General features: G+C 54.0%; 4 protein-coding genes across 4 annotated transcripts in view; 2 read left to right on the top strand and 2 right to left on the bottom strand.

Annotated features, from left to right (window-relative positions):
- The window catches only part of CATSPERD (cation channel sperm associated auxiliary subunit delta), a 42,899-nt gene extending 40,911 nt beyond the window's left edge, over nucleotides 1–1,988 (bottom strand). Inside the window, 1 exon segment of the mRNA XM_084794223.1 lies at nucleotides 1,842–1,988. Within this exon segment, the coding sequence (XP_084650349.1) occupies nucleotides 1,842–1,900 (59 nt within the window). The 5' untranslated portion in view covers nucleotides 1,901–1,988.
- Nucleotides 1,989–3,119: 1,131 nt separating this feature from the next.
- On the top strand, nucleotides 3,120–15,412 carry LONP1 (lon peptidase 1, mitochondrial). The gene is made up of 18 exons (XM_084794217.1): nucleotides 3,120–3,551; nucleotides 6,744–6,832; nucleotides 7,400–7,519; nucleotides 8,020–8,251; nucleotides 9,474–9,535; nucleotides 9,609–9,738; nucleotides 9,846–9,929; nucleotides 11,011–11,231; nucleotides 11,722–11,860; nucleotides 12,160–12,338; nucleotides 13,285–13,372; nucleotides 13,475–13,597; nucleotides 13,686–13,802; nucleotides 14,098–14,238; nucleotides 14,328–14,493; nucleotides 14,617–14,834; nucleotides 14,906–15,070; nucleotides 15,148–15,412. Exons 1-18 carry the CDS (start codon nucleotides 3,150–3,152, stop codon nucleotides 15,325–15,327), a joined length of 2,856 nt encoding a protein of 951 aa, XP_084650343.1. The 5' UTR covers nucleotides 3,120–3,149; the 3' UTR covers nucleotides 15,328–15,412.
- A 29-nt stretch (nucleotides 15,413–15,441) lies between these two features.
- On the bottom strand, nucleotides 15,442–16,294 carry RPL36 (ribosomal protein L36). Its single transcript, XM_084794221.1, has 4 exons — nucleotides 16,145–16,294; nucleotides 15,915–16,009; nucleotides 15,656–15,790; nucleotides 15,442–15,570 (listed from the first exon to the last, which is right to left on the bottom strand). The coding sequence occupies exons 2-4, from the start codon at nucleotides 16,005–16,007 to the stop codon at nucleotides 15,481–15,483; spliced, it is 318 nt and encodes a 105-aa protein (XP_084650347.1). The 5' UTR covers nucleotides 16,008–16,009; nucleotides 16,145–16,294; the 3' UTR covers nucleotides 15,442–15,480.
- Nucleotides 16,295–22,988: 6,694 nt separating this feature from the next.
- Nucleotides 22,989–25,081, top strand: MICOS13 (mitochondrial contact site and cristae organizing system subunit 13). The gene is made up of 4 exons (XM_084794220.1): nucleotides 22,989–23,303; nucleotides 23,812–23,989; nucleotides 24,152–24,206; nucleotides 24,854–25,081. The coding sequence occupies exons 1-4, from the start codon at nucleotides 23,275–23,277 to the stop codon at nucleotides 24,949–24,951; spliced, it is 360 nt and encodes a 119-aa protein (XP_084650346.1). The 5' UTR covers nucleotides 22,989–23,274; the 3' UTR covers nucleotides 24,952–25,081.
- Nucleotides 25,082–26,351: the final 1,270 nt, after the last annotated feature.

The following is a 26,351-nucleotide window of genomic DNA, read 5'->3' as shown; positions in this document are numbered from 1 at the left end:
CCAACTCCTGAAAGTTGTCTTCCAACTTTTCACACTCCTGTGCATGACTATGAATGTGTGTGCATGCACACACACTAGCATGCATGCATACACTCACACACACACATGAGCATGCATGCACACACACACACACACACGAGCATGCATGCACACGCACGTGCACACACACACTAGCATGCATGCATGCACGCGCGCGCGCACACACACACACGCATGCGCACGCATACACTTGAAAATATTAGCCAGGTGTGGTAACACACCTTTACTCCCAGAACTTATGAGGCAGAGGCAGGTGCATCTCTGTGAGTTCGAGGCTACATGGTGAGACCCTGTCTCAAAAATCAACAAATAACGACAAAAATTCTGGAGCTGGAGAGATGGCTCAGAGGCTAAGGGCACCTCTAGAGGACCCAGGTTTCGTTTCCAGCACCCATATGGTAGCTCACAACCACCTGTGCCTACTGTCCCAGGGGACTCCCTGTGTGCACTGCACACAAATGGTGCACATTGACATCCTGATAAACACTCACACGCCCAAAATAAAAGCAAGTCTTTTATAAAAATAAACAAACAAACAAATAAGCAGGGTGTGGTGGCGCACACCTTTAATCCCAGCACTTGGGAGGCAGAGGCAGGTGGATCTCTGAATTTGAGGCCAGCTTGGTCTACAAAGTGAGTCCAGGACAGACAATCCTACACAGAGAAACCCTGTCTCAGAAAAACAACAACAACAAAAAAACCAACCACCAAAAAATAATTAAAAAAAAAAAAAAACCAATTGGTACTCCCATAAAGAAATGTATGGACTCAAAGCCATCTTTTTGAAGGACCCTAACATCCCCAGCTGGCTTACAAACCCACGTGCAGAAGCCTTCCTATGGCCTGCTCTCGGCTCTCTTTTACCCACCCTCCACCCCATCCCATGCACAGTGCCAACCCAGAGCCTTGATGCTCCAGGGACTCCCCGGGATCCTTTTACTGTTTAATCAGAGACAGGCCGAGTAAGTAGCCCAGGCTGGCCTCAAACTCCCAGTCCACCTACCTCTACTTCCTCACTGCTGTGAGGGCAGGCATGTGCTACCATGCCAGGTTTCCGTGGTGCCAGAGGTGGGCCGGATCCCCACATGGGTCACACTCAGCCCACCAAGCTCCAGCTCAAGCCGCACCTTAGCAGTTGCCTTTTGCAAGTTTTTTTTTTTTTTTTAAGTTTCCCTACTTTGTTTGCTGTTTCGCAGCAAACAGCTTCCTTTTGGGTGGGTGGGACAAGCCACGTGTCTGGGGCAGCCACACCTTCCCGTGGCTCTTGGCAGAATATATCCTTGAACGGAATAATATTTACTTAAATCTACAAATGAACTGGGACACACAGATGGTGGCATTTGTCACCTGTCATCTCAGTGCCTGGGAGGCTGAGGGACTATATATATATATAAATTCAGACACACATCTAGCTATGTAGCCCAGGCTGGCCATAAAACTCAGAGCAACGGGACTGCCTCGCTGACTCTAGTGATGATTCAGAATTGAGGGCCTGAGAACCGAGGTCCCCAGTGGACTCTTAGGAACACATTTCAGACATGATCACACGGTAGCGGCCAGAGACACTGCTACCCATGGGACCACGCACAGTATACTTTCCCAGCATGCTAGCCTCAATGAGCCAAGTTGGAATGGATGACGGGACAGGTTGCTGACTGCCCAAGGCCTTGGTTCCACACCCAGCACCGGGTTTAAGAGATGTGCTTGATTCCTACAATGGGGCTCAAGAGGAGGCCTTGGCTCCAAATGAACCAGCTCCGTTCCACCCAAAGCAGCATCCCACCCCGGTTAGGCAGTCGCACCGGCACAGTGGCTGAGCCCTGACCACGGTGGCCACGGCCGCTAGCATCCACATCAGCATCGTGCCTGGATCTCTGCAAGTAACACTGTAACACTGTAACACTGCTCCTCAACGGCCAAGGAGCCTGAGGAACATTCTGAGCATGCGCACGGAACCTGAGGCGGGGCCACTTCAAGTCTGGGCATGCGCATCTGCTAAGAAGGCCCCTAGCAGGACCTGTTGGCTATCAGCAACAGAACCCCTGTCCCCGCCTCCCCCCACTCCCCCCCAAAAAAACCAACCCAATAGGTCTACTCAGAGGCAAGTGGAAGGAGTGAGCATACGCAATATGGAAGCAGATAACACACATTTCAAACCCGAAAGTTAGTCACCAGGATCCCAGCTCCAGGAGACAAAATCGTGAGCATGCGCAAATGAATTCAGGAAGACTCCATATTATTACAGGATGAACACATGTAGTTGTGGAAGCAAGGCTTTGGGCATGCATAAAATCCACCCTCTGCTTTGTGGAGCTTGGGTATTCACGCAGGGTCTTTTGGGGGCTCGTGTCCTCAAAGTAAGCTTCAGGTTTTTCCACCCTCTTTAAAGATTTACTTATTTATTTAATGTATGAGTGCTCTGCCTGCATGTACACCTTATAGATGGTTGTGAGCCACCATGTGGATGCTGGGAATTGAACTCAGGACCTCTGGAAGATGAGCCAGTGCCCTTAACCTCTGAGCCACCTCTCCAGCCCCCACGTCTCCCTTTTTGTCCACCTCCTCCAAACTTTTGCCTAGACTGTCCTTCCTTGAGCCACGCCCCCATCTCGACCAGCTCCAAGCCCCGCCCCGCCTCTTGGGACACGCCCCCACTTCCACTTTTTTGTTGTTTTGAGACAGGGTTTCTCTGTGTAGCCCTGGCTATCCTGAACTCACTTTGTGTAGACCAGGCTGGCCTTGAACTCACAGATCCGCCTGCCTCTGCCTCCGAGTGCTGGGATTAAAGGTGTGCGCCACCACGCCTGGCAAAATGTTGCTGTTATTTTGGCTTGGAGATGGGGGAATCGAATCCGGGATCTCACACGTGCAAAACACACGCTCTCCCGCTGAGCCACATTTCCCCCCCCGTTACACACCTACACACACACACACACACGCTGGAGCGTTCAGCCTCACGCCAGGTTGCCCTCTGGCCACGCCCACTAGTCCACTTTCTCCAAGCTCCGCCCCCGCCGGCCTGAAGCACACGCGCGCGCCGTCACGTGCCCACCACCGGGAGGGCGAGCAGAGATGACGTGAGCGCGGTGCGCCGCCAGTATGGCTGGTCCATGGCGGCGAGCACAGGTTACGTGCGGCTGTGGGCCGCTGCGCGGTGCTGGGTGCTGCGACGGCCGCTGCTGGCTGTCACCGGAGGCCGCGTCCCCAGCGCGTCCGGGTCGTGGATGCGCCGGGGCCCCCAGCGGGTCTGCGACCCGTCGGTTCCCTGGGGGCTTGGTGGCCGCGTCCCCGCGGCCGTGGGCCAGTGGCGGGGGCTGTGGGACGCGGGCAGCCGCGGTGGCAGCGACGAGACCTCCGACGGCGGTGCGGAGGACGGGGCCTCGGCGGGTAGCGGCGAAGGCCCTGTCGTCACGGCCCTTGCGCCCATGACCGTGCCGGATGTGTTTCCGCACCTGCCGCTCATCGCCATCACCCGCAACCCGGTGTTCCCGCGCTTTATCAAGATCGTGGAGGTAACCGAGAGCGCCCCGCCCTCCCGGTCTTGCGGTCCCCCAGCTCTGCTGCCGGGACTGAAGGGTCTCTTAGCGCCCGCGTCTCTAAGAAACTTTTGCCAACTGCGCTCCGGCTTATCATCTCACCATTCGGGAGTCTGAGGCAGGAGGATGCCGGAGAGTCCTTGGTGGCTAATTTGACACAAATTCTCCCCCTTTTTTCCCCCGCGTCCTTCAGGACCCGTGGCAGTGGGTAAAGTCCATGAGCTTCTGACCCTCTGATGATAGAAATCCCAGGCTGACTAGCAACAGAATAGAGTGATTTCCCTCCCGTCTTGTTGGAAGTTTCCTGAGTCTTCCATGTCCGATCATGTGCTTATCGGTTGAGACAGTCTTGTGTATCTTTTGTCTTGAGGCAGGGTCTCATGTAGCTCAGCCCAGCAAATGTCGAACCTTTCACACCCTTAATTACCTCCTTGATGTATCAGGCACAGTTGGGAGTGGGACTACATTTTAGGAGTATGAGAAAGGCCGAAATGACTGAGGTCTGAGCGGCTTACCAGAGGAAGTGGAAGAGGATGGGATTTGTTTTTCAACAATGTCCGTGACATTTGCAACATATTTACTCCCGAGAAGAAAGTACGTTAAAACAGCTTTTTAACCTAAGGGAGGAAAATTCCAGGGCAGGAAGTTGATCTCATCTGATTCTTCCAGATTAACAGCCATGGGGGGGGGGGGGTAGGGAGAGTGAACAGGATGATGAAACCAACAGAAACCAGAGACTTTTAAAAGTAGGGAATTTCCCAACTGGCCACCCACCCCCTATGTTTTATGTTTTATTTTTTTTCTCCTTTTAAACTTGCAAAGTGGATTCCACAGAGGCCAGTAGTTATCAGTTAACCTAGTAGCAAGGTCACACAGTGAGTCACTGCCACATCCACCCCACAGCCTCCTCTCTCTCCTCCCATGCTGCCAAGGCCCTGCATTTATGCTGTCTCTTTGCTAGGACACACATCAGTCAGTCACCTTCTGTAGAGTGACATGGCACCATTACCTCTCTGCAAGTTGCTTTCCAGGGCCGTGGTTTTCCTCATCTGAGAAACAGAATACAGATGTGCCTGTCAGAGAGTCAGGGGGCTCTTGTAGCAGTCACACGTAGGCCTGCATATAAAGGCTTTTCTGGTTTGGTTGAGGCAGGACCTCATGTATCCCAGGCTGGCCTCCTGCTTCTATCTAGCTGAAGTTGGCCTTTAGCTCCTGATCTTCCAGCCTGTCCTCCACCTCCCCAGCTCTGAGGTCACAGGTGCCCCACCTCCCAACCCCCGGCCCCGAGTGACTAAGCCTCTGCTTGGAAGGAGTTCCTGATACCTGTGGTGCTTGTAGGACTCACCATGCCTGGAAGGTTCTGACACTGCAAAAGTGCTCTGGAAGCCCAGTTCACATTCCCCTGTTCTCTCTAGGCTGCCCACACCTGGTCCCTTAACCCTACAGTGGAGACTGGTGTGCCCTGGTGCCAGAGCACAGAGACAGCATGAGAAGCCAGCCATCGGGGGTGTGGCATGGAGACACTGGCATGGTGTTTTCTGTTGGTATCACCTCATAAATGACCAAAGTCAGGAAGATGATGGCGAGGAGACCCAGCCATCAGCTTCCAGCAGAGAACTGCAGCCGAGCCCTGTGAGCTAGATTTTGGATAGCCTACAGCTGCCAGACTCAGGGCTGCCCTTGGCCTCTAAGTGTACAGGTGTGGCTTTGGGGACTGGCTAGGGCTTTGTGTAGAGGTCACCACATAAACTGCATGTAGTGTCACATTCTGTCGTCCTAGTGCTCGGGAGGTGGGAGGATGACTGGGAATTGAGGTTATCCTTGGCTATAAGGTGAGTTGGAGCCAGCATAGGCTACACAAGACACCATCACCAAGACAAGTTTTAAAATAAAGTATCATGGCAGGGAGTGTGGTGGCAGGCAGGCATGGCCCTGGGGCAATAGCTGAGAGCTTGCATCTGACCCACAAGTTGCAGGTAGAGAGAAACCTCAAAGGCCACCCCCAACAATGTACCTCCAGCAGGGCCACATGTCCCGTCCTTCCTAAGTAGTTCCTATGACCAGGGATCCGACATTCAAAAATAGGAGTCTGTAGGAGCCATTCGGCTATCTCAAGAACAGAAAACCACCTGAGCTGGGAGTGTTCTGAGTAACCTGTCTAATCCCAGCACGTGGGAGGCTGGATTAGAAGGGTGTCGTGTGTGGACGCCAGCTTGGACTACAGCGTGAGAACCCCAAACACTGAGAGGAAGGGTGTCAGGCCTCCCCTCAGACCTGCTATCTCAGAACTACATAGGTGAGCCCGCTGTGCTGAAATTCCTACACTTTAGAAGCTGAGGCAAGAGGAGAGGGTCACCTTGAGTTCTAAGTTAATGCATCCCAGAAGAGCCTAAACTACAGCGTGACGGTAGAGAGACCCCACAGGTTTCATCTGTCCTCAAGTGTGTGAGTGTGTGTTACGTGTGTGAGTATGTCCCTGCCTGTGTGTACACCACATGTATCTCGGTGCCCTAGTATAGAAGGATGGATCCATTGCCACTTGACTTAGGGTTGATTATGGGCCAAAGTGTAAGCTCGAGGACTTGAACTCTGGTCCCTACATTAACAACACTGCAGAGCCACCTCTCCAGCCACACTGGTTTTGGTTTCTTTTTTTTTTTTTCTCAAGATAGGGTTTCTCTGTGTAGCCCCAGCTGTACTGGACATGCATTGTAGACAAGGCTGGTTTCGAACTCACAAGAGATCCATCCACCTGCCTCTGCCTCTGCCTCCCGAGTGCTGGGATTAAAGGCGTGCACCACCATGCCTGCCCATGCCTCAGTTTTAACCTGCACCCGCTAAAGGGGGTGGGCGGAGTCATCCCTGAGTAGCATGGAGGCTGAAGGAACCGGCCGGTCTGCAGGCGGGGCGCCTGCTGTGGATGCTGCCTGGCTTTGCTTTCACCTGAGTCTCGCTGGGTGGACCATGCTTCCTAAACTCCAGAGCCTCCTACCTTAGTGTGCACCCCCCCTCAGGCCAGGAGCCTTGAGTGGACAGCATCACTCCAGGTCTGTGACAGTAATAAAGCTGTGACTTTGCCAGCAGCTCTGATTGTGTGGCTGGATATTAAGTCCATTTCTAGACTGGACATGTAGCATCCCTAATGCCTCGCTTGTCACTCTCCGGCAGGTCAAAAATAAGAAACTGGTTGAGCTCCTGAGAAGGAAGGTCCGCCTGGCGCAGCCCTATGTTGGCGTCTTCCTAAAGAGAGATGACAAGTAAGTCTTCCTCCTCCCTGCACAGGACTGTAGTTGGAACTTTCACACTGAGCTAAACACTGCCTAACACACTGCCATTTGACTGTAGGCCAGGGTCTTGACTGTAGGGTCTTCCAGTGAGGGGCTGGGGTATGGCTTAGTGGGGGCCACTTAACTAGCATGCAGGAGACCCTTTCCCAGTGCTGTAAAAAAGAGACCACCGTGTTATCTATGTGGGAAAGTAGAATGTCAGGCCCCCTGGAATGTTGGGGCCTTGGGTGCACCCACTGCAGATCTTGTTCTGCGTCCCATGAGAGTAGGTCCCATAGCCCAAGAGGAGAACTCCTATGTGGTTCCTCTTTGGGGGGCAGAGTTAGTGATGTGCTGCCACCCAGGACTGTGCGGCTGAGCTGGCAGCCATCTCGAAGGTTCCATCACCCTTGCAGAAGCCAGGCAGCTGCTTCAGGCCTCTGGTAGTGACCTTACCTGTAGAGGCGCTTCTGTCTCCCTCCTCCCCTCAGCCCGAGCCGCCCACCGCACCCTGCGCTGAGGCCCAGCCAATGCGCCTTTGTGTTCCATCTCCCTCAGCAATGAGTCCGACGTGGTGGAGAGCCTGGATGAAATCTACCATACAGGAACATTCGCTCAGATCCATGAGATGCAAGACCTTGGAGACAAGCTGCGTATGATTGTCACAGGCCACAGAAGGTACAGGGGCCACAGCCAGGGTGAGATGAGATGTGCCTGTCAGCACGCACAGAAGAGATCACTGCTGTGGGCGCTTTATGAAGGTGTGGGCAAGACCTTTGCCCTGACTCAGGCTGTTGACCCTAACAGTCAAGGAAGCTCTGAGGTCTTGGGGCACAGTGTCTTGTTACTGAACCTCAGTGTTGGTGACACCTTCCAGTTTGCTTTGTTTTCTTGAATCTTTTTTTCCGTTTCCCCCCCATTGCCCCCCTTCCACCCACCCCAAGACAGGGTCTCTCTGTGTAGCCCTGGCTGTCTTGGACTCACTTTGTAGACCAGGCTGGCCTCGAACTCACAGCAATCCGCCTGCCTCTGCCTCCCCAGTGCTGGGATTAAAGACGTGCGCCACCACGCCCGGCCTTTCCCCTCCATCTTTTAGAGACTCTGGGGCCACAGGGACTTTGAACACAGGACTGTGCAGTCCTGGCTCCCCCTGTGCCCATCTGTCTGTCTGCCCGCAGGATTCACATCAGCCGGCAGCTGGAGGTGGAGCCTGAGGGGCTGGAGCCAGAGGCAGAGAACAAGCAAAAGTCCAGGAGGAAGCTGAAGCGAGGCAAAAAAGACGCAGAGGAGGAGCTGGGCACCAAGCTGGAGGCGGGGGCTGTGGCTGCCACTGACACACCCAAAGAGGTGCTCATGGTGGAGGTTGAGAACGTGGCCCATGAAGACTTCCAGGTCACAGAGGAAGTGAAAGTAAGCAGCAGTCAGCTGGAGTGATGAGCCAGGCCCTTTGCTCTTCACAGAGAAGGCAGGATTCGAACCCATCCCACCCCAGGTCCCCGTAGGTAGGACAGTTAGCCTGGCCCAAGCCCGGCGTGTGCCCAGTGCTGCTGGCTGCATCAGGAAGGGAACGCAGTCCTCTTCTAGGGACTGATCCCATTGCTGTGGTCAGCTGGAGTTGCAGGAAAGATGCCTCTAGGCTGAGCTGTGGGAGGGGAGCTGCTGCTGGAATCGTGAGCTTGAGGAACTGTAGGCAGCCTGCAGGAAGTCATCTTGTAGGGGTCATTCTGCTTAATAGACCGTGCTTCAATCAGAGTAGTGTCCCTTGCAGGTGGCTCTGTCCCAGCCTTGCTGGTGGCCTTAGCAGTGGAGCAGGCTCCAGAGACACTGAGCTGTGGAGGCAGATGCTCCCTTACAGTGGTTTCTTTTATGGGAAGAAGGGCAGGGGTTCAAGACAGCGCTTCTCTGTGTAGCCCTGGCTGTCGTGGAACTCTCAGTAGACCAGGCTGGCCTTGAACTCACAGCAACCCACCTGCCTCTGCCTCCCGAGTGCTGGGATTAAAGGCGTGCGCCACCACCAATGCTCTGGTCTCTTCTACAAAGATAAACTCAGTTGGGAACTGACACCAGGAAGGGTGTTGTCCTGCCCAGCTGTGGTGTTGTGTGCCTTTGGTCTCAGGACCCTGAAGATGAGGCAGGAGGATTGCTAGTGTTGGTATTAACACCCTGCCTCAACGACACAAAGCAAAAGCCTAGGAGAGAGTGGGGTGTAGGGGCAGCACCCCATGCATCTAGAGGAAAGCTTGGGAAGTGGGGATGGCAGCCCGGTGCATCTAGAGGGGTGTCTGCTTAAGCCTCCAGTGGCTGTGGGTGGGGCCTTTGGTTTTATTTTCTATTTTATTTTGTTTTCATATTTACTCATATGAGGGTATGTGCCATGCTGTGCATATGCAGGTCAGGGGGTGACTTTTGGGCTAGGAGTTGGTTCTCCTCTTACCCTGTGGAGCTCACCAACTGAACTGGCGTCATCAGCCTTGGCAGCAAGTGCCCCTATCTCACTGACCCTGGCTTTGGTCTTTACTCCTGGTGTTCTCTGCTGATGGCCTTGGGTTCCGCTCTTTGGTCCTGGTGGGTGGTAGTTGGTTGGGCCAGGAGGCTCCCATCTTTGATATGCTGACTGTCGTGGTCCCCACAGGCCCTGACTGCCGAGATTGTGAAGACCATTCGGGATATCATTGCCCTGAACCCTCTGTACAGGTCAGTATCTGCAGCGATAGGCTGGGCGGGGACTGCCGTTCAGTGCCAGCCTCCTGACCACGGCCCTCCACAGAGAGTCAGTGCTGCAGATGATGCAGGCAGGCCAGCGTGTGGTGGACAACCCCATCTACCTGAGCGACATGGGCGCTGCACTCACTGGAGCTGAGTCCCACGAGCTGCAGGATGTGCTGGAAGAGACCAATGTGAGTGTGTGGCCTGGATGTTAGCAGCGACCCACTGTTCTGATGAGGCGGCAGCACCTGGCTGTGGTGCCCCTGGTCCCTGACACGCCTTCCCCGGTTGTTTGCAGATCCTTAAGCGGCTCTACAAGGCCCTGTCTCTCTTGAAGAAGGAGTTTGAGTTGAGCAAGCTTCAGCAGCGCCTGGGCCGTGAGGTGAAGGGGATGCGTCCTGGCTCTAACTCTTTGATTTGGGGGTTCTCTTTGAAACAGGCTGAGTCAGAACCTTAAACTCATGCAGTCCTCCTGCCTCAGCCTGCGGTGTGCTGAGATACGGGGTCTCTCTCAGTAAGCATGTGCTCTCTTGCACTTTGCCATAGCAAAGCCTCCCCTCCTGGGGGCTGGGCCGCCACTCAGGGAACATAGCACAAGCCATGCAAGATGGAGGATCAAGAGTTCAGGACCATCCTCAGCTGTGTAGGGAGGTTTAAGGCCAGCCTGGGCTACATGACCTGGCTCAAACAAAACCCAGAACACAGATTTAACCCTCTACATGTAGTTGGGTATATCTGGTCATTACAACAGTTGTCCAGGGCCAGGCATGGTGGTGCACACCTATAATCCCAGCACTCGGGAGGCAGAGGCAGGTGATCGCTGTGAGTTCGAGGCCATCTTGGTCTACAGAGTGAGTCCAGGACAGCCAAAGCTAAACGGAGAAACCCTGTCTCAAAAAACAACAACAACCGGGGCTGGAGAGATGGCTCAGCGGTTAAGAGCACTGCCTGCTCTTCCAAAGGACCCGGGTTCAATTCCCAGCACCCACACGGCAGCTCACAACTGTCTGTAACTCCAAGATCTGATACTTTCACACCAATGCACATAGATTAAAAACTAAATAAAATATTTAAAAAAAAAAAAGCCGGGCGTGGTGGCGCACGCCTTTAATCCCAGCACTCGGGAGGCAGAGGCGGGCGGATCACTGTGAGTTCAAGGCCAGCCTGGTCGACAAAGTGAGTCCAGGACAGCCAAGGCTACAGAGAGACCCTGTCTCGAAAAACCAAAAAAAAAAAAAAAAAAAAAAAAACAACCACCAAAAAAACAACAGTGGTCCAAACAGCAAATCCCAGCACAGGGTCCCACTGGCGGCTCCCGTGTGGAGGCCTGTGTCAGTGCTCAGTGCTCAGGTAGCAAGTGTGAGGCCCTTCCGCTCTAGCACCATGAGGGAGGGAAGCGCCCTGTAGACCTGGCGTGGGGCTCCAGGGAGGGGTCCGCCCTGCCTGAGCGCTGCCTGCTGCAGGTGGAGGAGAAGATCAAACAGACGCACAGGAAGTACCTGCTGCAGGAGCAGCTGAAGATCATCAAGAAAGAGCTGGGGCTGGAGAAGGACGACAAAGACGCTATTGAGGAGAAGTTCCGGGAGCGCCTTAGGGAGCTGGTGGTCCCCAAGCATGTGATGGACGTGGTAGACGAGGAGCTGAGCAAGCTGTCCCTGCTGGACAACCACTCCTCGGAGTTCAAGTGAGTCCCCCAAGCCCCTGGCTCTGCCTGCAGTGGCCCAGGAAGCAAGTGTGTGGTGGATTAGTGCAGTCTGTGAGAACACAGGCCCAGCACCCTCATGTCGGCCTGATGATGTAGGTCAAGGCCCCTGGGCTGTCTCCATGTCTAGACTCTGGACATTGCTTTCCTCCTGCTCAGGGACCCTGTGTGACAATCCAGGCTAGCTCATGTCACAGCGCTTAGTTGAATCCATTCAAGCAACTCAGTTGACTCCTGTCGGACTGAGTTGAAGTCCTGACCTGGAGGTGCCACCTGGCCTCCCTCAGTGCACTGTTCTCAAAGGTCCCTGGCCTAGAGCAGCAGTGGTGCACTGCTGTGGTCCCCTAGCTTGGGGACCTGCCAGTGTAGCCTCAGCCTGCAGCACGCCTGTCCTCAGTTTCCCCTCTGGTGTCCTGTCCAGAGTGGCTCTGCAGCCCTGTGCTCAGCCTGCTCATACAGCTTGTCACTGCAGTGTCACTCGCAACTACCTGGACTGGCTGACATCCATCCCCTGGGGCCGGCAGAGCGATGAAAACCTTGACCTGGCTCGGGCCCAGGCAGTGCTGGAGGAGGACCACTACGGCATGGAGGACGTCAAGAAGCGAATCCTGGTAAGGCCCATTTTGTCCGTCCTTCCTCCCAGTTGGCTCAGGGGCTCACAATGTCCACGGTGGGTGGGTGGCAGAAGCCTGGTGTACTGTGTGCAGGGAGTGGGCGCTGTGTGCCAGGCTGTGGAGTAGCGGCTCCTAACGTGGCTGACACCCCAACTCCACCTGTTAGACTTCAGCCAGGGCCCTGCAGCCACAACTCCAGCCCTTCAGGACCCCTGGAACCTGCTGGATGGTAGACCCTTGGGGCCTTCACTCTGGGGGGCTACACCCTGTGCACTGAGCCACCTTGCCTTCCATAGGAGTTCATTGCTGTCAGCCAGCTCCGAGGCTCCACGCAGGGCAAGATCCTCTGCTTCCACGGCCCACCGGGTGTAGGCAAAACCAGCATTGCACGCTCTATCGCCCGTGCCCTCGGTCGTGAGTACTTCCGGTTCAGTGTTGGCGGCATGACAGATGTGGCAGAAATTAAGGGGCACAGGTAGGTATGCTGGGCCTTGGCACCCACCAGACTGGGCAGGCCCGTTTGGGTGGAGGGTGAGGCAGGAGGTACACCAGCTGTTGGACAGCCTGGACTTGGGATCTCAGCATGCAGCCATGGTTGTCCTGGAACTCCCTAAGTAGACCAGGTTAGCCTTGTTTCCTTCCTCTTCCTCCCGAGTCTGAGATTAAAGTGTGCACTGCTACACCTGAACCTTTTAAAAAAGGGCATTCCCTAAACATGCAGCCAGTGTGGCCCCTCAGATGTGAGGGTAGTCAGCTGTAGGAGGCCTGGGTGCCTGGCTGACTTCCAGTTGAACACTGAGGCCGAGCTGACAGTGTGGCTGTCAGCAGAGCCAGGTGGCCTTTCCTGGGCCCCCTACTTAGGGGAGCCCCCAGGGTGGATGAGAGAAGCCAAAGAGCAGGCACTGCAGACACACAGACCGTACTGAGGTCGTCCTTGATTGCAGAGTGTTCTCTCAAGCTCTAACCCTACCTGGCCTCCATGAGACACTGAAGTCTCCATGGCTCCTGCCCAAGGGCCCCACCCAGTCTCCTCTTCCCTTTCTGCTCCTTCAACTCTGGGCTCCCTTGTGCCCATCTCTGTCCAGTCAGTTCCCTCGCACTGTTCCAGCCTGTCATCTTTCGTGCCCTATGGTGGCACCTTAGTTACCCGTGCCCCCAAGCTTTTTCCTGACGGCCCTGCTGAGCCTTGGGCACGAGTTTCACTCTGAGCTGGCAGCCCTGTGGCTAATGACTGTAAGTGTGGCCTTGGGGTCAGGCTGAGTCTGGCCCTGTGAATCAGCCAGGCCAGACCCCACATCTTACTACATAAGTGAAGTGGGCTGGGAATGACTGCAGAGTGCAGCCAGCAGGAGAGCATCGCATGCCCAAGTGGCCCATGTGGTGGTGGGTCAGCACACTGAGCATGGCCTCCCCACCCACAGGCGGACCTATGTGGGGGCCATGCCTGGGAAGATAATCCAGTGTCTGAAGAAGACCAAGACCGAGAACCCACTGGTGCTGATTGATGAGGTAGGGGAGGCTCTGGGGACAAGATGGTCAGGTCACCCCACAGCCCAGCCTGTTGTGTGAGAGGCAGGCATAGTCCCATGGCACTTGCCTTCCCCAACCCAGGTGGACAAGATTGGCCGAGGCTACCAAGGGGACCCGTCATCGGCATTACTGGAATTGTTGGACCCTGAGCAGAATGCCAACTTCCTGGACCATTACCTGGATGTGCCAGTGGACCTGTCCAAGGTGAGTGCTGACCAATATGCCTAGGTGCAGGGACTGGGAGAGGGTACACCTGGCTCCTAGCAGCACCCTGTGCCTCCTTGTCACCCAGGTGCTGTTCATCTGCACAGCCAATGTCACCGACACCATCCCAGAGCCCCTGAGGGACCGCATGGAGATGATCAATGTGTCAGGCTATGTAGCACAGGAGAAGCTGGCCATAGCCGAGGTGTGTGGAGTCCCACAGGGCGGAAGGGGCACAAGACCACAGTAGCCCTAAGTGCCTGACAGGTGCTGGGTGAGCATAGCCTGGTTGGCACTTGGGGCCTACGATCCTAAGGAGGAGGCTGTGATCTCCACCTGAGCTGTTGAGGCCTGTGACACAGGACTGGGCCCTTACCTCCCTGCTTCTGAGAGGAGGGCTGAGCTGGCGCCTGAAGGCCAGGGGTGATCAGCCTGGGGACCCCAGGGCACCCTATAATGATAGGTAGAGACCAGGCTTTGCTGACAGCTGCTCCCCACAGAGGTACCTGGTGCCACAGGCCCGCACCCTGTGTGGCCTGGACGAGAGCAAGGCCCAGCTGTCAGCGGCAGTGCTCACCCTGCTCATCAAACAGTACTGTAGGGAGAGCGGCGTGCGCAACCTACAGAAGCAAGTGGAGAAGGTGAGGCTGCCCGCACACGCCCCCCCACCACACACACACACAGGGCACACTGTGTCAGCGGAGCCGACACACACCCATCCACTCTGCAGGTGCTGCGCAAGGCAGCCTACAAGATTGTGAGTGGGGAGACAGACTCCGTGCAGGTGACACCGGAGAACCTGCAGGACTTCGTGGGGAAGCCAGTGTTCACCGTGGAGCGCATGTACGAAGTCACGCCTGCTGGTGTGGTCATGGGCTTGGCCTGGACCCCCATGGGTGAGCACCGCGCCCCACCCCGTGCCATTGCTAATGCAGCAAACGGCATGCCACGGTGAAAGACTGAGGAGCAGTGGGGACTGTCATGGAGCAAGGAGCTCATCAGCCTCCTCCATCTCTCAGGAGGCTCCACGTTGTTTGTGGAGACATCCTTGAGGAGGCCCCTGACCAGGAGCAGTAAGGATGACAAGGAAGGCAGCCTGGAGGTGACCGGCCAGCTGGGGGATGTAATGAAGGAGAGTGCACGCATCGCCTACACCTTTGCCCGCGCCTTCCTGATGGAGCAGGACCCTGACAATGACTTCCTGGTCACCTCACACATCCACCTGCATGTGCCTGAGGTAGGCCCCCAACTTTCACCTGCCCATACCACCCACCAGCTCAGCACCTCACAGCCTGCCTCTCTCCGCAGGGCGCCACCCCCAAGGATGGCCCCAGCGCAGGCTGCACCATTGTCACAGCGCTGCTGTCCCTGGCACTGGGGCAACCAGTGCTGCAGAACTTGGCCATGACAGGGGAGGTCTCCCTCACGGGCAAAATACTGCCTGTGGGTGGCATCAAGGAGAAGACCATCGCGGTGAGTGCCCACTCCCTGCGCCCTGGCCTTCGCCCCTCCCCCGCTGGTGAGCACAGCTGACACTCCTGTCCCCACAGGCCAAGCGCGCAGGTGTGACCTGCATCATTCTGCCTGCTGAGAACAAAAAGGACTTCTCGGACCTGGCGCCCTTCATCACGGAAGGCCTGGATGTGCACTTTGTGGAGCACTACCGCGATGTCTTCCGCATTGCCTTCCCAGTGCGCGAGCACAGCAAGGCCATGGCTGTGGAGCGGTGACCCTGGGGGTGGGGACCGAGGGATAATCATGTGGCCTGGCCTGACACAGCTGTAGAATCACGAATAAAGAAAGAAAGCCTTTGCAGAGCCCGAGTCACCGTGACAGCGAACGCGCATAAAACTGTGCACAGACGTTTATTGAGGGAGGGGGCGTCAGTCCTTCTTGGCCGCGGCCTTCCTCATGGCTGCCAGCACGTTGCTAAGCTCCTCCCGCTTCCTCTTGGCCCGGATGTGCGTGCCCACCTGCGGGGAGTCGGAGCCTGTCACCCCGGCCTCGCCGCCCGCCTCCCCCCAGCCCCGCTCGCCCCGCTCACCCCGCGCCGCCTACCCGCTTCTTGATGAACTTGAGCGCGCGCTTGTCCTTGGACACCTTGAGCAGCTCCATGGCGCGCCGCTCGTAGGGCGCGAAGCCGCACACCTCCCTGATCATGTCCCGCACGAACTTGGTGTGCTTGGTGAGGCGCTGCGGGGAGCACGGCCGCGGCTCACACCCCGAGGCGGGCCCGGGGGGACCCCACCTGCCGCGCCCGACTCCCGCCCGCGCGCCCGGCGCACCCCGCCAGGGCGGCCCGCGCGCCCGCACTCACCCCGCGGCGCCGGCTGTGCCTCGGCTTGCTCACGTTCCTCGTCACCTTGTGGCCCTTGTGGAGGCCCACGGCCATGGGGTAGCGCAGGGCCATGGCTGCGGGGAGCGGGCACGGACGGCGGCTGAGGCCCGGCACCTCCGCCCGCCCGCCCCGCCTTCCCGCCCGCCGAGGCGCCCGGGGGCCGCCGAGCCCCGATGGAGGCGGATGCCGACCTGGGGAGACCCACTCACCTGCTGCTGTCCGATGGCTGCCGCGACAGGAAGAACGGCGCCGCGCAGAACCCTGGGATATCTGCCGCTCGCTCGCCGCTCGGGCCAGAGAGGCACGCGTGCCGCGGGCGTCCCCTGGTGGCCGGAGGCTCGGCGGCTCCTGAGCATGCGCGGGCCTGCGCGTCGGCCGCTAGACGGCTCAATGGCGGGTGGGCGTGGCCATAGCCTTGGGTCTCTTCCCAGAGTTTAAAACTTGGAATGCCGCTGGGCGGAGGTGGAGCACTCAGGAGGGAGAAGCAGGCTGAATTCTCTGAGTTCAAGGCCAGCCTGGTCTACAAAGAGAGTCCAGGACAGCCAAACAATCCGCCTGCCTCTGCCTCCCGAGTGCTGGATTAAAGGTGTGCACCACCACACCCGCCTTCCCTAATATAATTTAATTCTTTCAAATCTTAGGTCCACAGGTGAGCTTTCAAAGCACCACTGCCAACCCACGTACTACGTATTGTTCTAGGCCGGGCGTGGTGGCGCACGCCTTTAATCCCAGCACTCGGGAGGCAGAGGCAGGCGGATCGCTGTGAGTTCGAGGCCAGCCTGGTCTACAAAGCGAGTCCAGGACAGCCAAGGCTACCCAGAGAAACCCTGTCTCAGAAAAACAATAAAAATAAAAATAAACACGAGATGAATTTTAGCATGCAAGGGGCACAAAGCATAACCAGGAGAAGCCAAACCAAGGGCCCCATCAAGCTGGCGATGGGAGTGCTGTGTCAGTTGGCCTCATAGGTCGACATTTGTTCCTTATCTCAGGGAGTTTCCTTTCTCCTTAGCCTTTCAGCCTGTCCGGTGGGACAATGGATGACATACTTTCTCATGAAACCACTCCCAGTGACATGAGGATATTATCATCAGGGCCCAGGAAGGCTGACATGCTTGTCAAAGGCTGGGCAACAAGGCAATTATCAGAAGCATCTGATTAGCTCATCCGGCTGAAAGGCAGTGAGCAGTCACATCAGCTGGACTGGTTCACATCCGCTCTCAGCAAGGCCAGAGCTCAGCAGCTTGCAGTCCACGGGGGCTCCCTGGATGGAGTCTATCCGCCAAGCGAAAATCTGCTGAGGCGAGAAATCTCAAGAGCAGGGGTAATCCCATTTTCAGGAACAGATAGCTGTGTTTTATCTGGAGTCCTTTTTATCTGGGGCGGGTGGATCCAAGTCTATGACTTCTTTGATTTCCTGAAGTTTATGTGAATTTTTAGTTTACAAAGTGGGGTATATTAGTATTACCAACATATTGTGGGAAAGGCAGTTTAACGGGTGTCTAAAACAGCAAGGCTAAAAACACACAATCGGGTCTTAATAAAAATATAATTTTAGGTTTAAAAGCATGAACATTTTTATCTAGAGAGTCAGGTAGGTAGGTTGGGAAGAGATATTTTACCAGGATGAAGGGCATCCGTGGGTCTATATCTAGAAGACAACGAAAGAAAATCCGAACTTCCGAGCTTGTGACTGAGCAGTAGGCAGGCAGTGCTCCATCAGCCCCTCAGAGCCCCATTCATCAATGTGGACATTCTGAGCTAGTGAGGGGGAGGGATCTGAAAAAGTTTCTATTTTTCATATATTTCAAATAATTTCCTTCTATTTCTATAATTTGACTTTATTTATTTTATTTATTTATTTATTTTGGTTTTTCGAGACAGGGTTTCTCTGTGTAGTCTTGGCCATCCTGGACTCACTTTGTAGACCAGGCTGGCCTCGAACTCACAGCGATTGACCAGCCTCTGCCTCCCGAGTGCTGGGATTAAAGGCGTGCGCCACCACGCCCAGCTTGAATTTATTTATTTTAAATAATTTTCTTTTTAAAAAAATATTTTATTTGTTATAAATACAGTGCTCTTCCTGAATGTACATGCACAGGCCAGAAGAAGGCAGCAGATCACATTAAAGATGGCTGTGAGCCACCATGTAGTTGCTGGGAATTGAACTCAGGACCTCTGGAAGAGCAGACAGTGCTCTTAACTTCTGAGCTGAGCCATCTCTCCAGCCCTTAAATAATTTTCTTAGACCCTCAGAATTTAAATTTTCTTTTCTTTTCTTTTTAATATTTATTTATTGGGCTGGAGAGATGGCTCAGAGGTTAAGAGCACTGGCTGCTCTTCCGAAGGTCCTGAGTTCCAAGCAATCACATGATGGCTCACAACCATTTGTAACAGGATCCAATGCCCTCTTCTGGTGTACATAAAGACAGTGTACTCCTATACATAAAATAAATACATTTTAAAAATATTTATAATGTATACAGTGCTCTGCCTGCATATACACGTGCATGCCACAACAGGGTGTCAGATCTCACTATAAATGGTTGTGAGCCACCATGTGGTTGCTGGGAATTGAACTCAGGACCTCTGGAAGAGCAGTCAATGATCTTAACCACTGAGCCATCTCTCCAGCCTCCAGAATTTAAATTTTCATATCCTCAGACTTTTATATATCTTAGAACCTTTTCTTAGACTTTTAGAAATTGCATAGACTTTAAATCTTTTTCTTTCCATCTAACCGTTTATCAGAGACCTGAGTAGTTAGAATTGAGAGCAATCATTGCAAAGCAGTGACCTTTAAGTAAGGTAAAAGTAAAAAGTTATGTTTGAAACCTGCTTATATTGGGGCTGGAGAGATGGCTCAGTGTTTAAGAGCACTGACTGCTCTTCCAGAGGTTCTGAGTTCGATTCCCAGCAACCACATGGTGGCTCACAGTCATCTATAATGTGACCTGATGCCCTCTTCTGGCCTACAAGTGTGCATGCAGGCAGAGGATGTATACATAATAATAAATAAATCTTTAAAAAAAGAAAAAGAAACTTGCTTATATTTTAACACAAAGCCTGTGAACGGGGCAAACCTGTTAAGAACAGATCCAGCAGCTTTAACTAATGAACTACAAGATGGCTGTAGCCTTGGGAAAGAAGCAGACTGTCTGCTGTGGCCTAACCACAAAGCTACTTAGCTTAGTCATCAGTGCAATTAGAGACCTGGGAAGGATAAATTATAATCTAAATGGCTGATGTAGCAATTAAAATAACAGAGATGAGGGGCAGTGGCAGCACATGCCCTTAATCCCAGCACTTGGGAGGCAGAGGCAGGAGGATCTCTGTGAGATCGAGGCCAGCCTGGTCTACAAAGCAAGTTCAGGATAGTCAGGGCTACAGAGACCGACCCTGTCTGGAAAAACCAAAAACTAACAAACAGAAAAAAAAAAAACACCCTAAAATGATAGGCTAGTCCACAGTCCATTACCTAGACAATTATTCTAGCTCCTGTGGTCTCCATGGCAGTGGGGACAGGGGTGCCTGGACAGCATCAGAGACATTCCCGTGGAGAAGCATGGGAGAGAATGACCTCACTTGTCTAGGCAAAGTGGGGCAACCAGCTCTCCAATGTCCTGCTTGTCCACAGTTCAGGCAGGGCCTGAGCAGCAGGCCAGGGCCTGGGGCAGTTTTCCCTGGTGGTTACTGTTACCACAATCCAGGCAGAGTCTGTAGTTTCGTTGTGTTGTCTTCTTGGTGACCTTGGGGGTCATTACTAGGATCTGAGCATCTGTCTGTCATGGTAAGTTTAAACATATTTTTGTTTTGTGTTCGGTTAGTGTGTGTGTGTGTGTGTGTGTGTGTGTGTGTGTGTGTGTGTGTGTGTAAGATTTATTTGTTTATTATGTATAGTGTTTTTACCTGCCTGTTCCCCTGCTTGCCAGAAGAGGGCACCAGAACACATATAGATGGTTGTGAGCTATCATATGGTTGCTGGGAATTGAACTCAGGACCTCTGGAAGAGCAGACAGTGCTCTTAGCTTCTGAGCCATCTTCCCAGCCCCTTGTTTTTGTTTTTGTTTTTTTGAGACAGGGTTTCTCTGTGTAATAGCCATGGCTGTCCTGGACTCATTTTGTAGATCAGGTTGGCCTCAAACTCACAGCGGTCTGCCTGCCTCTGCTTTCCAAGTGCTGGGATTAAAGGTGTGCGCCACCACACCCAACTGATGTTACAGATTTTTAAAACCATTCCCAATAAGTTATAAGCCAATAATCTATAACCAAGACTTATAGAACACAGTAAACATATATTTAAAACCAGTTATAGCCGGGCGTGGTGGCGCACGCCTTTAATCCCAGCACTCGGGAGGCAGAGGCAGGCGGATCACTGTGAGTTCAAGGCCAGCCTGGTCTACAAAGCGACTCCAGGACAGCCAAGGCTAACACAGAAAGACCCTGTCTCGAAAAAAAACCAAAACAAACCAAAACAAAACGAAAAAACAGTTATAGCCAGGCATAGTGGTACATGCTGAGGCTGAGAAAGGAAACTGGGCCAGCAGAGCGAGAAGAGAAGGCAGTTGGCACAGAAGATGTTGTTAGGTGAGCCAGGAGAAGATAGGCTAGGGCAGTTGTCGTTTGGAGCTGCTAGTATCGGGGAAACTGGGAGAAGGGACTGTTTAACTATTTAATCACACAGTTGGCCATGTGAGTTTGGGGGAAATGTTTGAAGGGGCTGAGCTGGAAACTGAGAGGAGGGCTGGCAGGGAGTTGGGAGAACTGGTTATTGTATTGTTATTGCCATTTTACAGATGGGTGGGTGGGTGGATGGATGGATGGGTGGATGGGTGGGTGGATGGATGGGTGGGTGGATGGGTGGGTGGGTGGGTGGGTGGATGGATGGGTGGGTGGGTGGATGGGTGGATGGGTGGGTGGATAGATGGATGGATGGGTGGGTAGATAAATGGATGGGTGGGTTGAAGGAGAGAAACCTGTTCTTTAGGATCCCAAGTGTGGGATCGGAACGGTCGTGAGAGAACAGGTGATGTTAATTCACTAGAAGAGCAACCACCTTGTGCAGGAGCTTAATTGCTACCAGATGAAAAAGATCCTGTGAACAGACTCTGGGAGGAGCTATATAAATGAGCCAGAACTGGCGGCGGGGCGGACAGATGGCTGTTCATCGCTGCCCTTCAAGACGCTCCTAGAGAAAACCGCTCAAGGGAAGGCTTCAGAGCTCCTGCTCCTGCTGGGGCTCTGGGGTCTGGTTACCCCAGGTCCCAGTGGAAGAAATCCTGCGAGGCCCGACCAGTGAATCGTTCCTCGGAACTGATATCCTTAAGGTTTTGTTATTGTGTCCATTAATCCTCATTTCCTACTGTTTTGTTAGTCAGGGGTATAATTGACGTAGGCTCGGTCACTAAGTTGTTAATAAAATATTCTGGTTAAGAAAACTGAGTCTACAGTGGGTGTATGGTGTAGTCCCTGAGTGTACTGACATAGGAGTTGTCCAAATGAATATACTCGTTAAAACACTGGCACCTCCTCTGCCTGAAGTCTTCAGTGGATGGGGGGTGGGGGGTGGGGCCACTTCAGGAGCTGTCCATGGTGGTGACACATCGTCTCCAGCCTCCCTAAGCAGCTCTGCATCGATGCTTCCTTAGCCAAAGTTGCCTGCAGCTGAAAAGGTCTTCCCAAATTAACCCATGGCCCGATAATATCTCAGCAATCCTCACTCTGGAAATCTCTGCCCTGAAAACCTCCTAAGAAATCCTATATAAAGCCAGTGTCTGTTCAGCTCCCTGCTCTCCTCTCCGAGGAGCACCGGCAGCTAACCCTGGATACATCTCTCCACACTCTGGTCCTTCCCAATGAATCTCTATTATTATTATTATTATTATTATTATTATTATTATTATTATTATTATTATTATTATTAATCTGTTATAATTTATTCATCTTACATCCCGATTGTTATCTTCCCGTTCCCACCCTCCCTCCCCCTTGCACCCTATTCCCCTCCCCTAGACCTCTGACAGGGGTGGGGTGGGGGGCTGGGGACACTCCTCCTCCCCCACCTTCTGACCACAGCCTATCAGGTCTCATCTGGATAGCCTGCATCCCCTTCCTCTGTGTGCCCGTAAGGGCCTCCCTGCCAAGGGGAAGTGAGCAAATCGTGCGCACCAGAGTGTATGTCAGAGGTGCAGTTCCTGCTCCCCCAACAACAGTGGAGAAAGAGCTGTCCATTAGCTAGATCTGAACAGGGGGGCACACACTGTCCTTGGTTGGTGCATCAGTTTGTGCGGCGACACCTCACTACCCCAATAAATATTTTATAAGATTTGCTGCCTGGTGTGACTCTCTTAGAAGCCAAGAAACAACGAAGGGAAAAGAGAAGAAGCAATGTGGACCGGCGGGGGCTCCTGAGCTCCTGGGCGCAGCTGGGGATAGCCTCCTCTGGGAGCTACAGTGCCTCTGCTGAGGCGGCTTCCTCTCAGAACCGTCTGTGTGGTTCTTGAACTCTCAAGTGCCAGGATACCCTTCCATGGAAGCAGGAAAGCCAACAGATGCGTGGATGGGCTGAAGGTGGGTGACTGGGTGGGTGGGCCTGTGCCTGCAGCAGCGAATGGAGGGGTGTAGGATCCAAATCCTCTGAGAACTCTCTGCTCCATGATCTAGGGCGTCTGTAGTTCCCCGCTGGATAAAGAGGCGTCCACTGAGCACTTATCCTAATCTCAGGCCTCACTTCACAGCGGAAGAGGGATCTAGGCGGAAGAGGGATCTATGCGGTCATCACCTCATTGCCCACTTCTTTGCAAAGCTGGCGGTTATCCACTGTGGTCCCATCTCTCTTCCCGCTGTTGCTCTTGCACCTGAATCCCAGCAATCACGTGACCCCCAGCCTCCTCTAGGGCGGGGACCCGCCTCCCTGGCATTGCCAGGCAACAGGTTAAAGTCACGCCCCGAGATGCTCACGTGAACGGAAGACACCCGGTCTTCCGAAACAATAACGCCCTCATGTTGCCTTGGTAACCGCCTCCAAGGCTTGCTTCACCTCAGGGACGCTCAATCCTTCGCGCGGGCGCGGGGATCCTTTCACCGCCCTTCAAGGGCTCCAGACTACATTTCCCAGGAGCCTTCGCGGCCTAGCCCTGCTCTGGTCGTCTGCCTACTACACTTCCCAGAAAGAATTGCGGCAGCCACGGCCTGGATAAACTGAGTCTATTGTTGCTCCCGGAGTCCTTTGCGACTGACAGCGAGGACTATATTTCCCAGTAACCTCAGCAGCACCACCAGCCGGAAGCAGCGGGCGAGTTGCTTGTCCTTCCGTGAGGAGTAAAGCGAGAGACTGACCATGGTTGCTCGAGTGTGGTCGTTAATGAGGTACGTGGAGAATTGGGTAGGCCCTGAGCCTTCGTAGAAAGGTCCCTGCTGCAGGCATCTCTCTGTGCCCTGCGGTTTGGTGCCCTGCCTTTGCTCACTTCCGCCTGAGCCCGGAGCTCTTCTCAGGGTCCATGTGGGGAAACAGGCTTACTGGCAGAGCTAACAGGATCGCCTCCCCCCCACCCCCGACTTCTCTCCCAGGCAGCCTTTATCATGTACAGTTTCAGTTTACTCTTCTGTGCAATGGAGATGCGCAGGAAATCCTGCCTTTCGCCTCTCTCCGGATCTTGCGTGGAGCTCCCGGGACTCCCTGGAAGGTTTTGTGTCCACTGTCCTCTGCTCTCTGCTGGCTTCGAATGACCCACGGCTTCTTCCTCTAAGATTCGGCTTACCACTTAAAAGTCGTGTCACAAAGACAACGATCCCTGTTCCCTGGCCTTCCAGCTTGTCACCTTGTAAACTGTCGGGTCCCTGGCTCCACGGCTTCTCCCTTCCTGTCTCCCCTCAGGTTCCTCATCAAGGGAAGTGTAGCGGGAGGAGCGGTCTACCTTGTTTATGACCAGGAGCTGTTGGGGCCTAGTGACAAGAGTGAGGCTGCCCTGCGGAAGGCTGAGGAGGTGGTGCCACCAGCAATGTACCAGTTCAGCCAGTACGTGTGCCAGCAGACGGGTCTGGAGATGCCACAGGTACCCTAGCCTGGGAGTGAGGATGGGGTTTCCAGGTCGGTTCTGGGTGTCCTTGACTCTTCCCTCCGCCCCCTTCTTGGTGGAGTTCTGTGTCTCTGGGTTTGGGTGACAAAGTGTGACCTATCGCCAGGCACCAGCCCCTGTGCGCCTCTTTCTTCCCAGCTCCCAGCTCCTCCAAAGATTAACTTTCCGAACTTCCGTGACTCCTGGAACTCAGGTAGGTCCCCGTGTCGTCCCTGCTTGCATGATGCCTGGGCACCCCAGCCTCTACCAGCTCCGTTTACCTCACTGTTCCTTTGCCTGTTTGTGTGCCTGTATGTCACCTACAAAGCAGAAGGGACTGCTGTGGTAGTCCATGCCTGTGTTGGGAGGCTGAGGCAGGAAGATGGTGAGGTTGAGGCAAAGCAGAGCTACAGTCGGGACTACAGAGAAAGAAACCCTGTCTTGAAAACGGGGGTGGGAGTGGAGAAAGAAATCAAGGGGTTGTGGTTGTAGCTTAGTGGTAAAGTCCTCTATTAGCATGCATGAAGCTCTGGAGCCTATCCCCAGCACCCCTAAGTTAGGGATGGTGTTTTTAGGTCACTCAAAGGAATTCAAGGTCATGACAAAAGCTGGATGTTTTCCCACAAGTCTGTAATCCCAGTACTGGGAAGAGTTGAGGCAGAAGGATTGAGTTTGAGTTTGGGCTACATAGTGAAATGAACCTGCCTTTAACAATCTGAAGGCAGCATAGGGAAGGGGAGACAGTTTAGACCGACTGGCCCCACACCTGCTTTAGTCAGCACTCTTCCGATACTCAGGGGGTTGGCCGAGAGCGGCTCTGGCAAGGCGGGCCTCATTGGCACTCACACACTGTCCCTGCAGGTGTCATCTCAGTCATGGCAGCTTTGTCTGTCGCACCCTCCAAGGCCCGAGACTACTCCAGGGAAGGCTGGGAATACGTGAAAGAACGCAGCAAATAAAGAATGCCACCTGCCCCAGTATTACAGGGAGGCAAGACCCAGATGCCGCAGACTTGCCCAGAGTGGCGACGCCACTGAGGGCAGCTCCCAGTGTTGCTGGCCCAATAAAGGACTTGGGAATGGTTCCTGACCCATCTTGTGGTGGATGTAGAGTGGGCTTGAGGGGCCTGCATTACCTGGGCTTTGGGCAGCCAGGACACTCCCCCTTGATTTATGGTAAGTTAAAATTTGAAATTTTGGAAATTTGTGTTTGGGGAGGCAGAGGCAAGAGGATTTTGAGAACTTGCTCTACAAAGCAAGCTAGGACAGCCAAAGCTACACTGAGAAACTCTGTATCAAAACACAAAAACAACTTGTGTCTTAGGATTTCTATGTTAACGCATGGTGTGATAAAACACCATGACCAAAAGCAGTTTGGGCAGGAAAGGGTGTATTTCACCTTGTTACTCTCAGGTCCCACTCCATCACTTGCAGCAGGAAGTCAGGGCAGTAGTCTGGAGGCAAGACAGAATCAGAGGCCGCAGAAGACCACTGCATGCTCCCCAGGGTTTGCTCAACCTACTTTCTAACTACCCAGAGTGGTACTGTGTGGCTCCCACACCAGTCATCAAAGTGACCCAGAGGCCAATCTGATGGAGGCATCTTCTCATTTATTGACTTTTCTCACTACTCTGATTTGTATCACATTGGCCAAAAAATACTAACCAGCACAATGTGCGTCCATGTACGCACACCTACACTGTCCATATGTGAGCTGCGTATCATGGGTGCTGGGATCTAACTCGTGTGCCACTGAACCATCCCTCCAGCCCACAGAAAGGATGAAGGTACAGTGTTGGGTGAACCTGGACTTGGGGAGGTTCATTTGCAGTGGACCATTTTTTGGTCTTTCCCAGCCTTGTCCCCTGCATTAGTAATTCAGAAGGCTGATTGCCGCCAGGCCCAGAAGGGCTAAGGCCAAGGTGGGCGGACGTCAGGCTACCCTGAGGCTCTGGGTCACTGCACACATCCAGACCCTCTCCAGGCATGGCTTCTGCCACATGGAGCTCTGAGCTTGTTACCACACCCAAGCTTGTTACCACAAGCTGCCTCAGGAAAAGGGCCCTGGTTATTTAGGCCACATTCACAGAGGCCGCTTGGGCTGGACACAGGACCACCTTGTCCAGCTTCACTCCTGAGCTACAGAAGGCACCTGGCCCAGGCTTATCACAGGGTCACACTGGTGGAGTCCTGAAGTTGGTGACGTGTCTTAAACCCTAAAACCAGGGGCTGCCCCTTGTCCCTGATCCAGGGTGGGTGTCAGTTACCTCCTGGGCTCCAGAAGCCCAAGCACCCTGTCCTCTGCCTCACACCTGTCTGTAGTCCCCTCCAACACCATTCACACGGGTGTCCTAGGTCAG

The sequence above is a fragment of the Acomys minous genome, assembly GCF_964271855.1.
Source record: "Acomys minous genome assembly, chromosome: 9".
In the NCBI taxonomy this organism is placed as follows: Eukaryota; Metazoa; Chordata; class Mammalia; order Rodentia; family Muridae; genus Acomys; species Acomys minous.
Note: the sequence above shows the minus strand (reverse complement) of the source record. Positions and strands in the feature narration are given on the sequence as shown.